This window comes from Nicotiana sylvestris, chromosome 12 (genome assembly GCF_000393655.2).
Source record: "Nicotiana sylvestris chromosome 12, ASM39365v2, whole genome shotgun sequence".
NCBI classification, from domain to species: domain Eukaryota; kingdom Viridiplantae; phylum Streptophyta; class Magnoliopsida; order Solanales; family Solanaceae; genus Nicotiana; species Nicotiana sylvestris.
In genome coordinates this window covers 65,072,550-65,088,887 of record NC_091068.1, presented here as the reverse complement: position 1 = coordinate 65,088,887, position 16,338 = coordinate 65,072,550, and the positions used below count along the sequence as shown (strand labels likewise).

Here is a 16,338-nt window from a genome sequence, read left to right as displayed (position 1 = left end):
GCTGTGTCTACTCCCTGCTCACCTTCCTTGGGCGGGAAGGATGATAGATCGAACTCCAAACTCTGCATCTTGTGGAGCTCAGTCTTCATAGTGGTAACTTCCTCCCGGAGCTTTGGCAAGTCACTAACCTCTCCTCGCTCTATCTTCTCAACCTTCAACTCAAGCTGTTGCAAGCGATCCCCATAAGATGTCTGCTGCTATTGGAGAGCCGTCATTGAAGACTGGATAGGAGTCAGGGGTTGCTTGATGAGGGTAGGGAGACTCTTCAGAATATGGTCTTCCTTAGCATTGGCATGTTGCGCTAAGAGACCTATCCTCGAGACAGCTAGCAGTGCAGTAGAGAGCTGAGCAATAGTGGACTGAAAAGTGGGCTGTGATGTGGAAGCAGATACAACTGTAGCCTGAGGAGACACCAGAGTGTGGGAATCTGAGGGTTCTACATCAATAGGAACCTGAGTCTGAACCTCTGGGGGAGTAACATCTGCTGCGTCATTGATGCGCGTGATATCAATATCCTTCAGCGCATTCCCTGTCTTGTTAGTGTGTGGCATGGAAGGGGCTTTCACAGCCTTATAGAGGGTTGTGATCAAGTAGGGGAACAGAAGTGACTAGCTGTCTATTTTTCCCGGATCCCTATCTCTCAAAAGATAAAATCAACCACATCAATCTTGATTCCCGCCATAATGCATGCAATGATAAGAGCTTTCTCAATGCTTATGTCAGTCTCGTTTTCGGAGGGTATCAATCGAGAGGTGACAAAGCTAAGCCAAAATCTGCCCTCTCATGTGAGATCCTCCTTGAATATTTTGTGCAACAGGTTGATCCAAGCAGGGGTCCCCTTGGCTATCACAAAATCTATCCACCTACGCTTATTATCCCGATTTGCCCATTTAGCGACATACTCTGCTGCACCCGGGCTCCAGTCAGGGAAGTATAACTCATTGATGGTCTCACTGCTGCAAAACATGCTTTTCTCCCAAACTAACACAGTGTTACAGAAAACCCTATTGCGTTTGTGGTGAGCAGTCCTGGAGGCTCCATATGAGGCATAAAACTCACGAACAAGAGTTTCATTATAGTCATCAGGCAGCTCAGTGAAGCACTCTCATTTTCTTGCTTTGATGTTCTCACATATGTGTGGGTACTACTCTTGTAGCCCATTCAAGCTCAGTTGTTTTTCGTCCAGGATTTTTCGTTTGGTTAGCCCTTCTCTATAAAGATCCCTGGACCCTTCAACCCCAAACCTGAGCTAGAAGTCATCTCATCATTTCCTTCTTGCCTTATCTTATAGGTCAACTTCGGTCAAGGTTTCCTCCTCATCAGACTGGGAGGGAAGTGTAGCAATAGGGTCCAGTTGCGATCATTTTGCTTGTTGCATTTGACGACTAGAGGAAGATTTTTTCTAGGCAGAGGCTGGATGTTTCCTAGGACCCATATCTGCACAAAAATGAGACATGAGCAACATGGTAGGCATTAATGAAAAAACAACAGAAAAAGTTAAGAATGCGACAGGTTATGCGGTCGCATAACCACCATGCGGACCGCAAACTTGTCGCAAACTCTCAGGCTATTCAAATGATCTAAGTGTGTGATGGGCTATGCGATCGCATAACCATCGCATACCTGATTTCTCAGAAAACAAAATCACAAAATGCGATCACAAAATCCACCGCAAAGTTGGATATGCGATCGCAAAATGGCCGCAGACAGCATGTTATTAAACTGGGTATTATGTGTCAGTGTGCGGTGACTTTGCGGTCTGCATATCAATTATGTGATCGCAAAGTTGCCACATTTTGTCATCTTCCTCAGCCTGCTAGGGTTTGCTTCTGCGGCAGAAATGCGGAACGCATTTTGCTTATGTGAGCTGCAAAATTCATCACTCCCAACGATTGAACTTAACCCTCAACAATGGCGGACCTAATTTTTACTACCCAGCACCCCAAAGCACACTACTTAACCAAAATCACATTATGAACAGGAATCTAACTACAAAACACAAACAAGAAGAAAAAGAAAAATAGGAAATTGAAACAAAGAAAAAATTGAAATTAAAGCATACAGGGATGAAATCGGAGCAAGGAAAACATACTAGTGATGAGTTTATGAGCACACTTGGGAGATGATTTCATAGGTGTTTGCCTTACATTCGTGATGCTCTAGCCGGTTTGCCTTCTCTGTTCCTTTTCTTTTTTTTCGTTTTGTTTTATTTCTGATAAAAAAATAAAAAAAATTCTTTTTGTTTCGAATGAAGAGATGTGAAGGACATACCTGAGCGATTTGCGATGGTAAGTCACCGCATAACACACTATGCGATCGCATAAGTGTTATGTGGTGGATTCAATTGAGTTGCTGGATGGCCAAAAATGCGGTGCACTATGCGATCGCATAGTAGAAATGCGGTCTGCAAAGTGCGCCACCTTGTCACAATTTTATCACCAATTTTAGCCAAACACATTGTCTGGGTTTGCGACCACAATGCGGTCCGCATAGTGAAAATGCGACCGCATATGCGTAGCAAAATTCCCAAGGTGGTTTTTCGTCCCTTCTTATGCAATATTACCTAGTGTTATGATCTTTTGAATCCCCTGCACTCTAACACACACTTTAAATTTCTCAATTAAATTTATCTAGCAAAAATTAAAAATTTTAAAGGCCAAAAAGGGTGTTACCACACATGGGTTGCCTCCCATGAAGCGCTTGATTTAACGTCATGGCACGACGAAGTTGGCGTTCCTTAGGATTCACTCATTGGTCGGGCATGGACCATCTTTGAGAGCCTTCTACTCCACCAAATATTTTTCTCCGTCTGTGCCCAAGTAGTGCTTGACCCGCTGGCCACTCACTTTGAAGGTTCGGAGCCCATCCTCCGATTCTAGTTCCACTGCTCCAAAAGGAGAGACATTTACCACCTTGAACGGACCAGACTATTTCGATTTGAGCTTGCCCGAAAACAATTTGAGCCTTGAGTTAAAGAGCAAAACCAAGTCACCCTACTTGAACTCCCTCTTCAAGATCTTTTTGTCGTGGACGAACTTTATCCTTTCTTTATACACAACTGCATTTTCATATGCATGGAAACGGAATTCCTCCATTTCATTAAGTTGTGTTAACCTCAAATTTGCAGCTTCAGCCCAGTCCAAGTTCAACCTCTTCAGAGCCCACATGGCTTTGTGTTCCAGTTCTACGGGTAGATGACAAGCTTTTCTAAAGACTAACCGATAAGGAGAAGTGCCAATAGGAGTTTTGTACTTCATGCGGTACACCCACAATGCGTCATCTAGCTTCCTTGACCAATCGGTCCTGTTTGCATTAATAGTCTTTGCTAGAATACTCTTTATATCCCGATCGGAAACTTCAACTTGGCCACTTGATTGGGGATGATAAGGTGTGGCCACCTTATGCTTGACACCATATTTCTCTAGTAGCCCCGTGAAAGCCTTGTTACAGAAATGAGACTCACCATCACTAAGAATGGCTCTAGGAGTGCCAAACCGAGTGAATATGTTTTTCTTTAAGAATGTGGTCACACTTCTTGCCTCGTTGTTTGGTAAGGCAATTGCTTCAACCCATTTGGACACAGTCCACAGCCACCAAGATATATTTCATCCCACAAGATCTTACAAAGGGACCCATAAAATCAATTCCCCACTCGTCGAAGATTTCTATCTCCATCACAAAGTTCATTGGCATTTCATGCCTCTTGAAAATTGATCCTTGTCTTTGGCATTGGTCACAAGCCTTGACCATTTGATTGGCATCATGATAGATTGACGTCCAATAATAACTACATTCAAGCACCTTATCGGTAGTTCGATTTCCCCCATGGTGACCCCCAACCGGTGAGTCATGGCATGCCTTTAGTATTGGCATAATCTCTTCTTCTGGGACAGACCTTCTGATGATGTTGTCAGCACAAACACGAAACAAGAATGGTTCTTCCCAATAGTATTGCTGACAGTCTCTCAAAAAATTCTTCTTTTGATATGATTGCAATCCATCCGGAATAAGGTCACTAACCAAGTAGTTAGCAATATTGGCATACCAAGGAGCAAAAGTGCTAGATAGGGCCAATATTTGTTCATCCGGGAATGCATCATTGATTTCAAGATTCCCTTTGGCCTCCCTGCCTCTTCAAACCTTGATAAATGATCCGCTAATTGATTTTGAGTTCCCTTGTGATCCTTGACCTCGAAGTCAAATTCTTGCAACAACAAAACCCACCGAATTAACCTAGGCTTCGCATCCTTCTTTGCCATGAGATAGCGAAGAGAAGCATGATCTCTGCACACGATCACCTTGGATTCTAACAAATAAGCCCGGAACTTCTCAAAGGCATAGACAATGGCAAGAAGTTCTTTCTCAGTCACCGTGTAATTCATTTGCGCTCCATTGAGTGTCTTGCTTGCATAATAGACCGGGTGAAGAACCTTGTTGTGACGTTGGCCAAGCATTGCTCCAATAGCTACACCACTAGCATCACACATAAGCTCGAAAGAAAGAGACTAATCGGGTGTGACAATAATAGGTGATGTGGTGAGCTTTTGCTTCAATTCCTCAAAGGCTTTGAGGCATTTCTCATCAAACACAAATTTGGCAGCTTTTTCAAGGAGTTTGCACATAGGATTTGCAATCTTGGGAAAATCCTTGATGAAACGCCTATAGAACCCGGCATGCCCCAAGAAACATCGAACACCTTTAACGGAAGTAGGCGGAGGAAGATTTGAAATAATCTAAATCTTTGCCCGGTCAACCTCTATGCCATGTTTTGAAATTTTATGCCCCAATACAGTGCCTTCATCCCCTACGAAATGGCATTTCTCCCAGTTGAGCACATGGTTGGTCTCTTCACATCTCTTAAACACTTGTCTAAGATTATTAAGACAATGCTCAAAAGAGTCACCTACCACCGAGAAGTCGTCCATGAAAACCTCTAGAAAATCCCCCACCATGTCGAAGAAAATGGACATCATACATCTTTGAAAAGTAGCCGGAGCATTGCACAAACCAAATGGCATCCGGCTAAAAGCAAAAGTTCCATAAGGGCAAGTGAATGTTGTCTTCTATTGGTCCTCCAGTGCTATGTTGATTTGGTTGTAGCCTGAATATCCATCAAAAAAGCAATAGAATGACCTTTCCGCTAGCCGATCAAGCATTTGATAAATAAAAGGCATAGGGAAATGGTCTTTGCATGTGGCACTATTGAGCTTTCAATAATCAATGCACACCCTCCATTCAGTCACCGTTCTTGTTGGGATGAGCTCATTTTTATCATTTTCAATCACGATAATGCCTCCCTTTTTTGGCACACACTGCACTAGGCTCACCCAAGAACTATCGACAATGGGGTAGAATACCCTGGCATCCAACCATTTGATGATTTCTTTCTTTACCACCTCTTGCATGGACAGGTTCAACCGCCGTTGATGTTCCACACTTGGTTTCATCTTACTCTCCAATTGGATCTTGCGTTCGAAATTCTGGGGGAATCCCTCGGATATCCCCAATTGTCCATCCAATATCTTGCTTATGATCCTTCAAGACTTCCAACAATTGTTCTACCTGCACATCATTCAACAAAGAAGAAATGATTAACGGTAAAGTATCATTTGAGCCAAGAAATTTATACCTCAAGTGTGGTGGAAGTGGTTTGAGCTCTAATTGCGGTGGCTCAATAATAGAAGGCTTTGCAAGAGGAGTGGCTCTATTCTCCAAGTCAAGAGAGAACTTTACCGGAGCATAAGTGTAGGACCCAAGCCCTTCCAATGCATTTACCGATTCCATATATCCTTCCATATCTTTGCTATCAAAGTTCACCAAAATAGCCGCCAACGCCTCACCAAGGCATTTTTCTTCCGTCTTTATTTCAACCGCATCTTCCACTTCATCAACAACATCAATCACCGAGATGCTCTCATATTCATGTGGTATTCTCATACCCTTACTTTCTTGGAATGTGACCTCTTCATCATTCACACAAAATTTGATCGCATTCCGTTCTGAATCCATTAGTGCTCTTCCTGTGGCTAGGAATGGTCTCCCCAAAATGATAGGGATCTCTTTGTCAACCGCACAATCAAGGATTACGAAATTGGCGGGTAAATGAAACTTTCCCATTTTAACAAGTACATCATCAACAATTCCCACCGGTCTCTTTATGGAACGATCAGGCATTTGCAATCTCATACTTGTAGGCCTTGGCATACCTAACCCTGCTTGCTTGTAAATGGCAAGAGGCATCAAGTTGATGCTAGCCCCATTATCACAAAGGGCTCTTACAAAATCATGTGCCCCAATAGTACAAGGAATGGTAAAAGCTCTCGGGTCTTCCTTCTTTTGAACGGTAGATGTTGCAATGAAGGAACTAACCTGGTGAGTCACATTCACCACTTCATTTTTGGTGGTTCTCTTCTTGGTAATCAAATCTTTCAAATATTTAGCAAAACGTGGCATCTCTTGAAATGCTTCCACAAATGGAATATTCACCGATAATTGCTTGAGAATATCATAGAACTTTTCGAGTTTGCTATCATCTACCTTCCTAGAAAGTCTTTGAGGGAATAGAGGAGGAGGTCTAGGAATAGGTGGTAGAGTTTTTAGTGTCTCATTTACCTTTTCCTTTACCTCTTCCCGGTTTTCTTGTTACACCTTCAACTCTTCCGAAACCTTTTCAACTTAACACTTGGCTCTTCAACCTCAACTTCATGTTTGGACTCTTCAACTTCAACCACTTGTTCACTCCCTCCTTGTAGTACCTTCCCACTCCAATTAGTAATTGCCATGACATAAGAAGCTGGACCACTCCCACTACCCTTGGGGTTCGCAATTGTGTCACTTGGAAGTGTCCCTTTTTGCTTCGGATTTTGTTCCCTAGAGAGGTCTCTCATTTGCATCTCCAATTTTTGAATGGACACGGTATAAGAACCAACAAGCTCGGTCATATTCCTTATAGAAGTGTCGGACTTCTCTTGATTTTGCAATACCCATTCAAACATGCCTTCCAACTTAGACTCACTTAAGGAACCTTGATTTGAATATTGACCCTTTGGAGGAACATAAGGGTTTGAACTCTGATTTGGGGAGTTGTTGTTATTGTTCTAATTACCTTGATTTGAGCTGCCTTGGTCATTTCTCCACTGTTGGTTGCCTTGCCCTTGCGGATGAGGCCTCCATTGATTTTGTTGTGATTGTCCTTGGTATTGTTGCCTTTGATAACCTCCTTGAGAGTTGTTGACATAGTTTTCCTCCTCAAAGTCTTCCTTTGATATGGGTTGCACATCTTCCACCACATTTACTTTCTTCGTTTGGCTTTCTGTGAACATCTTTGTCAACACATTAACATTTTTGGCAAGCCTTGCAATCACTTGATCCCTCTCTTGATTTTCCTTGATCATGGTGGTCAAGGAAGGATATTCATATGCAATTCCACCTGTGGTGTCCTCTGAGTGCCATGCTTGATTATGCTTTGCCATTTTGTCAAGTATTTGTGTGACCCTTGCAGATGATTTGTCCATGAAAGATCCGTCAGCTCCATTGTTGTCTATAGATTGGTTCATAGGATCCAAGCTCATGTAGAATTTTTCCAACAAGATAGAATCCGGAAAACCATAGTTGGGAGACCTCACCAAATATAACTTGAACCGATCCCATGCCTGATATAGATGTTCTCCCGGTACTTGCTTGAAAAATAAAATCTTATCCCGGAGCTCAGACTTTTTATTTTGGGGGAACCATTTAGCTAAGAATGCCCGGACAAGTTCAGGCCAAGAATGAATGGAGTTTGGTGGCATATTCTAAAGCCATTTCCTTGCGTCCCCAGCTAGTGAGTACTTGAAGCACCTCAACCTTAGAGCATCATCCGAGACGTTGTTCTACTTATGCATTGGACACACACCCAAGAAGTTTCTAAGATATTGTGTCGGATCATCATCAGTGGAATTCCTGAAAAATCCCTCCGCTTTGAGCATAAGGATTAAACCATGTTCCACCTTGAAAGTTGCAGCGCCAATGACTGGAGGTACAATAGCATTTGTATCCTCAATGTACTCCTCTATGTCCGCAAAAGGATTTTCTTCCATTTCTGCCTCCATTTCTTCTTCATATTTGGCCATATTTTCCTAGCAACACCAAGCAAAACAAGTAAAGTGTGATGGAATAGACTAAGACGTAAAGTAAAGCACACACTAATTAGTAATTTCAAAACCGTATTCCCCGGCAACGGCGCCAAAATTTGATACGCTCAAATTACACTTTAATTAAATAGTGTAAGGTGGTCGGTGTCAAATATAATAACCCAACAAGGTTGGGGTCGAATCCCACAGGGAATAGGTATGAAAAGGTTACTCAAATAGTGTGTTACTTGTCTAAAGTCGTAATTCTATTCGGTTAATGGTAACAAGAGTATGAATTGAGTTTGGTTTGAAGAAATAACTAATTTTGATATTGAGAATGTAAATAATTTGATTAAAGAAACCAAGGTTGTGTCCCCTTCAATGAAGTGTAATGCTATCGGTGTTAATATGATATATTTCTAATGGAAGGTTCATTTGATATGCAAATGATTTCTAAATTACTACCCAATATTTTTCAATAGTTGGGTAGTATTTCCTCTTTATGATTTTTTCAAATATAAAAAAGTTGCAATTAAGAACAATCAATATATGTCAAATAAAACCCACTTATTCCTAAGCGATTCATTAAACAAGGTTTAAAGCCTTGAGTCTTTGATATTTACTTCTACCAAATTCTAACCCACTTTCCCAAGCAAAGTAAGAATTTAATGGCACTTGTTAATGTTTGTAACCACCAACAATAAATGAAGAGTGAGAAGTAAATAAATATCAACCAACCATTATAAATATATTCAATGTTAAACACTCATTAACATAACACCCATTTAGGGTCCACAACCTTAGTATTTAAAGTTAGCTACACATACTAGAATACAAAAGAAAGAGAATATTTAATGCCATAAAGCTTACAAAGTGCAAGATTCTTGATCCAAAAGCATCCAAAAGAGAGGAATAATAAAGCCTTGTATTGTAGCTCCAAAATCAGACAAGATGCCCCCACAAAAACCCAACAAATCTATTTATAGTGGATCAAAACTCGGGACAAAATTTGGACAAAAATACCCTTTTCTGGTTAAATATGTGACCGTATATTTATTGCATAACAGACATGCAATCCGCATTCTTGACATAGCCATTGCATCTTCAAACCCTAGTTTCCTGGTCTTCATCACATTCACGTTTTGCGGTCCACATTACAGATGTGCGATCACATTTCGCGTCGCATTTTCCACCTTCAGCAACCTTCATGACGAGTTTGCGGTCCATTATGCGGCTCGCAAACAGGTTATGCTATCTCAAACTGGACCGCATTTCTTTCACTGGGCTTTGCCCACAAATCTGTTGTGGTTTGCGATTTCCTTAAGTATTCTATGATCCGCATGTTGGATTTGCGATCGCATATCCACATTTGTGATGCATTTTGCTCTTTTCTTGTATTTTTATGGCTTTTTGATTTCATTTTCATACTCTTAAGTCCGTAAACCTTATGCACTGCAAAAACACTAAGATTACGTAAGCATAAAAGATAATTGCATCTAAAACACGCTAATATCTAAGCAATTTGTATTAAATGTGCCGAAATTCTCTGGCACATCAGTCCCATTATCCAGGAGGGTCCTGAGAACTTTTTAAAATTAAATCCCATTATCCAGGAGGACCCTAAAAATATTAAATTAAATCCCAGTATCTATGAGGGACCTGAAAAACCGAGAATGAACTTCCCTGAGCCATGCTCTCTTCCTGGAGGATCTTTGCAGAACGAACAAAATTCCCAGCCCCTGAACCATGCTTTCCTCATGGAGGTTCTTGCAGATCGAACAGATTTTCTTTCCCCTTCTCAAACCGCCTTTGTGCTAATAAAATTTGGGCACAACACTTGAATAATTCAAGCTTCTAACCTTTGATTGGGACATAGTCTTCGTCCCTGTTTCAAACAAAAAAAAACTTTGTGAGTTTAAACATGGTGGTTGGTTTGTGGCCTTGACTTTGAGGGATTGCTCCTTCACTTCCCATGATAACTTTGATTTCAATACGAAAGACCTTGCTTGTTTATTGACTAACCACTTTCTTTGTCACCCTTATCACAAAAAATACCTCTGATTCGTTCAAACCCAAGCCCTCTATTTGTTGCATTGTTCTTATGAATTAACATATATTGACCCTTTGTATTTCACATAAATCCCAAGCACGTCAATTGCCACCCGCTCAGTGCGCTTGTTGTTCTTTCCTGACGTATGCCACTGGACTTGGCCTTGAGGTCTATTGCCCCTTCACTTGCCATGATAACTTTGATTTCCACTTGGAAGACCTTGTTTGCTATTGGTTAACCACTTTCTCTATCAACCTTATCACAGAAAATACCTTTGATTCGTTCAAACCCAACACCCTCTATCTATTGCATTGTTCATGAATTGACATATACCGAACCTTTGTATTTCACATGAATCCCAAAGTACATTGATTGTTACCAACTCAGTGCGCTTGCTGCTCTTTCTTGACTTATACCACTTTGATGTGCTAGCCAGACCCCGCTTTGTGCAATTGGAAAGTTGGTCGCAGATTTTGAAGTCATTTCTCACTTGTTCTGATCAAACAAACTCAGGAAGAGGAAGTAAACAAGACAAAAGGAACAGAGTAAGGGACAATGGAAAGAGATGATTCCAAATGAAAAACTTACAAAGTAGAAACTTATAAGATGTGGATACCAACTCTAATGACCAAGACATGTACCTTTGGATTAAGTGGCCTAATCTGTCAAGCAAGTCTGATGTTCAACTCTTGTTATACCCCTAAACCGTGAAACTGGGCTTCAATGCTCCGATTATCCAATCTGATTCACGATCCTTATTCGACTTGTAGTGCCCGAAGGGTTTTCACCATCAAGCCTCTCTCATTTTGTTCTTTCTCTCAACTCACAATCGCCTTATGGTTCCTGTGAATGTTTTCACCGATAAGACTCTCTCATTTTTTTCTTTTCTTTTTCTTTCCTCTGATTCTGCAGATGACAAGGCATTGACCATAGTAAAAACATTGTATACTCCTGGCATGTCTAGATCGGCACTCTCAAAGATAATTTGGGAGGTCTTTTTTTGGACTGTAATGTGGCTTTTGGAAAGGATTAGAAAGAAAGGATATCATAAAGGCTCAAAATAACTAAGACAACAGGGTTAATTTATTTACAACTTTTGGAATCCATTCTAAAAACTTTGCCCCAATTTCTAAAACAAGGGAATTTGATTCTTCTTTTTTCTTTTTCTTTTTACTAAGAAAGATTGCCCCACTCTCGACTTCGTGGGATTATGAAATATTTTATTTGGTATGACCGAACCATAAGGCTGCCTACGTATCTTGTAGTGACAAGAATCAGGTCAAACGTAGTTCACAAGACTATTTTTTGTTACTATTTTCCTTTTCTTTTTATTCTTTTTTTTTCTCTTTTTTTTCTTCTTTTTTTTCTTTATCTCTATTTTTCTCTTTTTTGAATTTTCCTTTTGGAATGAACTTTCTAAATTAAACCTGTGAGGACATGAACTTTTTTTTCGTATGACTCTGTATTGATTCCAAAAAAAGGGAGGTCAAAGAAATCAGTACATGCTCAAAAGGGTATTCGAATAGTATAAGTGTTTGGGTAACTGAAAGAGGGCCTCCCAATCCCTGAAAATGCCAAGTACAACACATGCAAACTTGAAATGAAAAAGGAAGAGCACACACAACATGTCTTTCACAGCTTCGGCATTAATATCATTGATATGCTTTCCAATTTTTTTTAGTGCCTTATCAAGTACAGAACTCTCATTGGGTGATTTCTTCTTCACAACGGATACCCTCCGTCTGTTTGGAGAAAAATCCCTTGGCTTTATCCTGTATATTGAGATACACTCAAACTCAAAAGTGTTTGCTTGAAATTGTCGGGGATGCACTCTCCTTTAACAAATTCTTGTCGTCCTATTAACTTCCCAAATTATCTATCCCAGTTTCACATGGTTCGGGCTTCAAATGATCTTAAAATGTCCGAATCTGTACTTATTTCCCTCAAGTGTCTCTATCATCTTCAAAATTATTTCATTGCTTCATGATTAAACTAAACTTTAAGACCAGGCCTAGAATTATGAGCGCATGTCATGTCACTAGAGCCATCATGAAAAGAACTATAAAAGGAGAAGAGAACTAAACAAAAAAATGACTAGAATAACAGAAGACAGGAAATTGCATTAGACAGACGGTGAAACGATTCGAACAACAAAATAAGCAAACTAAACTAGGGTTACAACCCTGGAACAAACCTAGACAACACTAAACGAGTTGCTACGACTAAACGAACTAGGCAAAATAAAAGGATAGAAGGGTTTGAGTTACAAGACAATATCCGGATTACAACCCTGAAACAACCCGGACAACAGAAATGACAACAAAATAAACCACCAAGACTCCTTCCCAGCTAGCCAATAAAGGAGCGTCTTTCCAATTACCAAACCCGACATCTTAGCCACTGAGTCCCACATCAATATTACCAATACCATTACCAATTTCAATATTATTAACCTCAGTCGGCAAGTTCCCAAGAGGATTTGCATACTCTTTGTCACTGTCCTTGATCACAATTATCCCTTCTTGAATCATTCTTTCTATTTCCCTTTTCAAAGCACGACAATCTTCAATGATATGACCTTGGACATTAGAGTGGTACATGCACCGTACAGTAGGATCAAAACCTTTTGCATATGGGTCCGTCGTATAGCTGAGCAGCAGCTCAATCAAGCCAGAATGTTTTAACTTTTCAAATAAGTTTGTGTAGGATTCTCTGATTGGTATAAAATTATCTTTTTGCCTTTGTTTCCCTCCATGACCCAGTTTTCTAGGATTGTTGGATGCTTGAAAATGTTGTGAAGGAGCACGAGACTTTTGGGATACTGGCGCTCGTCCTAGGGAGTGACCTAGTGGTTGGACAGATGGCCGGATATTGTTCGGAGGATAATACTGGGGTGGATTATGTGGAGTTTGGGGATGTTCATGGGGTTGGTATTAAGGCTGAAAGCGTTTAGCAGGAATGCCCACTAGATCTTGTCGTTGGCGGGGCTCAACAACATCTTTTCTATCGATGGGAGGACTGTCCCGAGCAACTCGTTCGTTCCATCTGAACCAAAATTCCCTAAAACTTTCCTTGGGTTTCTTTTCCATCTGAGATAGGGAGGAGCAGTCTAGGACAATGTCTATATTGTACTGAAAGTGTCGCACAAAATCTTGAGCCATGTCATCCCATGTATGCCACTTACCGACATATTGACGAGTATGCCATTCCAAAGCTTCCCCAGTCAGGCTCTCACTGAAATATGCCATCAGCAACTCATCTTTCCCGACAACACTTCTCATTCTACTGCAATAATCCTTCAGATGGGTTACTGGATCTCCACGCCCATCATACAAATTAAACTTTGGCATCTTAAACCCCTTCAGCTTTCTGGATATCTCATCTTGATCCACTATCTTAGCAAGCTTTGCAGTCTTACCGGGAGGCTCAAAATGAGGAGCGTAAGAGTATGTACTCGAGACCTTGAAAATTGGTTCTGGAGCATAATGTTAGGCATTAGGGATTTTGAACACAATCTCTCTAGAGGATTGAGGAAAGGTAGCAGGTGGAGAGGCTGCAAAAACATGAGTGGTCAAAGGAGTGGGATGTGAGGTGGTTCTGGGGGGTGGAGTGTGAAAAGGTTGTGGGGAGATATCCTGGATTTGTGACAGTGGCGGAATGGTGACAAGGCTTTTAGTGTAGTTAGTGGGAACTGATAGTGGAGGATGCCCACTAATCCACGCTTGGTATATTTCGGCCATCTGTCCTTTCAACCTCAAGACCTCTTCTTTCAACTCAGATTCTGATTCAACAATTCCCTTAGATGGAACAATAACCCCTGTGTCCAAGTCTTTGCTAGTCATGGCTACCTTGATCTTTGACCTTGTGTTGTATGGACGAGTTACTTAAAAAAACAACAAACCAATCACCCTTCTGCTCAATGAAGACAACAAAAGCAACAAAATGGGGACATCTTGTTAGCAGTAGGCATTTAACAGCTAAAAATATCACATTTCGTGCAATGCACCTAGCAACAATTAACGATTCTAGAATGACTTTTAGGATCACAAGGTCACTTGGCATCATCCCAATTTTGTTTATTTCAATCTTCTCTTTTCTTTCTTTTCTAGCACTTCTTAGCTTGCTCATTTTCCTTCCTCATTTTTTCTCTAATTATCACTCTTTTGTTTCCTTTCATTTCTCACATCTCATAATTCATCTTTTTTTTTTCTTTTTCTTTTTCTTTTTCCTTCTTTTTTTTAATAAAAAAGAAAAATGATTCGATCGAATCCTATGTAGGTTACCTACGTATCATGACACCGCATGAATCAGATCTTTGCGTAGTTTGGGAAGATCGAGAATAAAGTAAACAAACTAACGTTCTCTTTTCTTTTTTTTATTTTCTACCTTAATGACTACTCTTATGAGAAAAGAGAAATAAAAGAAGCAAATCTATTTTTTTGAATTTTCTATAATTAATGTTTTATAACCTATTCTAAACTCAAGCTTAACGAGCATATATATTTTTTCTCTCTTTTTTTTTAAAACAAATACTCTATGGGAATTATTAAGGAAAAACCCTAGAAGAGAAAAATATTTTTTGATTGTTTTTTTTAGGAAGAAAATCTAAAGAATAAACCAAAGAAAAATATTTTAAATTTTCGTTTGATATCCTAAGGAAAGATTTCGAACCAAGAAATGAAAAAGATAAAAAATATTTTTGGATTTCAATTTGATTACCTAAGGGATGTGATGACCCCAAAAGGTCATCATTTGTGTTGCAATGAAATTCTACATTCCGAGGCCTTAAAAACCTCTCTTAGCACCACCTCGATTTGCGTGCGCAGTCCGGGCGCGTAGCCGGAAAGCTTAAATGTGAAAATGTGTGAAAAATGATAAGTTTTGACTGTAAAATAAATAAATTTGACTTCGGCCAACGTTTTGAGTAAACGGACCCGGACCCGTGATTTGACGGTCCTGGAGGGTCCGTAGAAAAATATGGGACTTGGGCATATGCCCGGAATCGGATTCCGAGGTCCCACGCCCGAGAAACAAATTTTTTAAAGAAAATTATTTTCTGAAATTGTTTAAAGAAATTTGAAATGAAATTTGCTTAGAACATGGTGGTATCAGGCCCATATTTTGGTTCCGGCGTCCGGTAAAGGTCTTATATATGATTAAAGACATTTCTGTGGAATTTGGTGAAAACGGATGTCATATGACGTGATTCGGACTTAAATCACAAAATTGATGTTTAAAGAAGTTTTGAGAAAATTTCATTGACCTCGAGATTTAATTTGATGTTCATGATATTATTTTGATGATTTGATTACACGAATAAGTATGTAGGATGTTTTTGAGGTTTTGTGTACGCTTGGTTTGGAGTTCCGAGGGCTCGGGTGAGTTTCGGGTAGGTTCCGGAGTGTCTTAGGCTTAAAAACTGAGCTGTTGCAGGCTCAGAGAGGTGGAGGACCTCTGAACAGGCCAGTGCGGTCCGCACGATATGGACTACGGCCGCACTAGTTTTCGTGCAGTCCGCGGTGAAGAACAATTCACTGGTCTGACTTCGGAAGCCTATATCTTCTGATCTACAAGAAATTTTGAGATGATTCAAAATGTTGTAGCCCTTCGTGTCTAGTTTCCAGAAAGGTAAAGAAATCACAATTCGGACATCCGTAGAGAAAGTTATGGCCAAAATACTAAGACATGTCACTGCAGAACACAAGAAGCATGTGCGGCCGCAGTTGATTTTGTGTGGTCCGCACAGGGCATCTGAGGGTAGTATATTTAGACAGGATTTTCATTTATTTTTTATTTTTTAAGACCCCAAAAACATAAGAGGCAATTTGTCAAACAACCTTTCTTTTCCAAATCAATTGTAAGTCGTTTTTAACTAGTTTTCATCAATCATTAACATCTTTTAACATAATTTCAACTTTAAATCAATGATTTTCATGGGGGAAATTGGGTGTTTTGGGTAGAACCTAGGTTTTTCAAAAATTGGAGATTTGGACCTCGATTTGAGGTCCGATTTCAAAACAAATTACATATTTGAGCTCGTGGGGGAATGGGTAATCGGGTTTTGGTTCGAACCTCGGGTTTTGACCACATGGGCCCGGGTGCAATTTTGACTTTTTGGGTAAAACTTTGGCAAACTCATTTTCATGCATTCAAATTGATTCATTTAGCATTTATTGA

At 40.2% G+C, this 16,338-nt stretch overlaps 2 protein-coding genes across 2 annotated transcripts; both read right to left on the bottom strand.

The window, feature by feature from the left end:
• Positions 1–2,993: 2,993 nt before the first annotated feature.
• On the bottom strand, positions 2,994–4,487 carry LOC138883151 (uncharacterized). Its single transcript, XM_070163811.1, has 2 exons — positions 4,046–4,487; positions 2,994–3,562 (listed from the first exon to the last, which is right to left on the bottom strand). The coding sequence occupies exons 1-2, from the start codon at positions 4,485–4,487 to the stop codon at positions 2,994–2,996; spliced, it is 1,011 nt and encodes a 336-aa protein (XP_070019912.1).
• Positions 4,488–4,733: 246 nt separating this feature from the next.
• Positions 4,734–6,941, bottom strand: LOC138883150 (uncharacterized). The gene is made up of 3 exons (XM_070163810.1): positions 6,667–6,941; positions 5,453–6,574; positions 4,734–5,022 (listed from the first exon to the last, which is right to left on the bottom strand). The coding sequence occupies exons 1-3, from the start codon at positions 6,939–6,941 to the stop codon at positions 4,734–4,736; spliced, it is 1,686 nt and encodes a 561-aa protein (XP_070019911.1).
• Between the last annotated feature and the right edge of the window lie 9,397 nt (positions 6,942–16,338).